This window comes from Neltuma alba, unplaced genomic scaffold (assembly GCF_004799145.2).
Source record: "Neltuma alba isolate B1F8T4 unplaced genomic scaffold, ASM479914v2 tig00007445_pilon, whole genome shotgun sequence".
In the NCBI taxonomy this organism is placed as follows: Eukaryota; Viridiplantae; Streptophyta; class Magnoliopsida; order Fabales; family Fabaceae; genus Neltuma; species Neltuma alba.
Genome location: NW_021634785.1, coordinates 94,192 through 96,042, shown reverse-complemented (window position 1 = coordinate 96,042; position 1,851 = coordinate 94,192). Strand labels below are relative to the sequence as shown.

At 36.6% G+C, this 1,851-nt stretch overlaps 1 protein-coding gene across 1 annotated transcript; it reads right to left on the bottom strand.

The window, feature by feature from the left end:
- Nucleotides 1-537: 537 nt before the first annotated feature.
- On the bottom strand, nt 538-1,573 carry LOC114752591 (L10-interacting MYB domain-containing protein-like). Its single transcript, XM_028941347.1, has 2 exons — nt 1,259-1,573; nt 538-1,176 (listed from the first exon to the last, which is right to left on the bottom strand). Exons 1-2 carry the CDS (start codon nt 1,571-1,573, stop codon nt 538-540), a joined length of 954 nt encoding a protein of 317 aa, XP_028797180.1.
- Between the last annotated feature and the right edge of the window lie 278 nt (nt 1,574-1,851).

Below are 1,851 nucleotides of genomic sequence, written 5' to 3'. Positions count from 1 at the left end.
ACCCATAAATTACCTGTTTGCTGACTAGTTCTTCGTGGCTCTTTGCACACATAAGGCATCACATATTGACTCACCAATACAGCTACCTCTTCATATTGTGTTATCTCTTCATCTAAAAGGGAAATCAATTGAGACTGTTCATCTTCCTCTGACTCCTCTTCAGACTGTTCATCTTCCTCCATCCAGTCAAACGTAAATTGATTGTTCCAATTTGCCATAGATAATGTCACCTGTGAGTGCGGTTAAATTCAACTGTAAGAATTTTTTTAGACGACAAATAAATATTTTTACGTATGTGCAAATAAATATTTCTTTCTGTTAAACATGCAAAGACATAAAAATTAGTCCAAAAACATTCATAAGCTGCAATTACCATTATAAATAACACATGTAACTTAAAAACATTTAAAACATTCATAGTCAGTTAACAAGTTACATAATTTCATAGTTCCACAAACATTAACTGAAAAACATATAATAACAACTCTAGTCCGAGTTAGACAAAATAAAATCATAACATGCGTCCTAAAATATAGTTCAAGCAGGCGGGGGTTTCAGCCATGATGGTGGATTGTATGCCATATCCTGTAGCCATGCAACCAAGTATTCTGGCTGTCCTTTTAGTGAAACAACCATTTCCCGAACACTCTTGTGCAACAGAAGTCTTAAGCACCGGTTCCGGAAATCAGAGTTACTTGTAATTTCCTCAAGGCAGAGCACTTCGGCCGTAACCTCAGAAATTGATACCTCTTTTATTTTCTTAAGAGTTGCAGCTCTATCCTTAGATGCAGTAGCTATTTCACTAACTGAATCCGCTATTTGTCTTGAGGCTGGAAGTTTTTGCTTTGTTTGCCTGCTAGACCCTTCACCTCTCTTCCTCTTCCCATGGCTTCCTGAACCACTAGGTGCAGTATTTGCTGTTAAGTTTACGCCTGCCATCTCATCCGTAACTCCTATACTAGCACCTCCAAGATCTTCTTCGCTATCCCCCGATCCTTCAAGGAGATCTGTATCAACTCTATACACATTCTCTTCATCATCCTCTTGTGTCTGAGGTTGGGTTAAAGACGGTGCCAACATATCCTCTCCAGATGCTATCACACCCTTGAATATCGTGTTTAATTCATGAGCAAACTTTAACCCCTGGTACCTAAACTTTTCATACTGGGGATTCTCCTGCAAGAATACAATCAACAAAAATAAAAAGCCTATAACAAGTAATAACACAGTTCATAACTCAAGATCAACAATTATATACCAGTTTTTTCTTCTCCCACCACTCATTTGTTGCCACCACTGTATTGTTTATAGGGTCCCAACCTACACCAGTTTCTTTGTTCAAATCAACCCATGTCCTCCAATCCTTCCTCAAGCTATCAAGCCTATTTTTCAATTGCTTCCTCTCATATGATTTTCCTGTTTTTGCATTGAATGCAGAATGAATGTTGTTCCACCTAGTCTTTGAAAATGATGTTCCTTGACGATTTTTCCGGTAGATTTGCTCCATGCATTCTTTAAGTAACACCTCTGTGGTGCTTGTATCCCATGTTGCCTTACCTTTATCTTTGTTCATAATTCTATTGAAAAATGTCAATCAAGAATGCAAAAGGGAGTTACAGTGAACCAGAGCACTTTTCTTCCAACAATGCAGAAATATTATACAAATTCAACAATCTTAAATTAGAGGCACTTTACAAACAACTTCCCGAGAGGCAGACACCTAAAAAATATCAGATATTTATGTTTCAAAATTCTTTTTATGTTTCTCTTGTAAATAAATATGACAGGAAATATCTAATATATATAATATTTATGAATTATAACCTTCACATTTTCGGACTAAAAATAAGC

Excerpts from the sequence above, each read along its gene's own strand:
- LOC114752591 (XM_028941347.1), bottom strand. The coding sequence starts at position 1,573 with ATGAACAAAGATAAAGGTAAGGCAACATGGGATACAAGCACCACAGAG. Across the intron at positions 1,177-1,258 it reads GGTGGGAGAAGAAAAAACTG|GAGAATCCCCAGTATGAAAA; the intron begins GTATATAATTGT and ends GTATTCTTGCAG.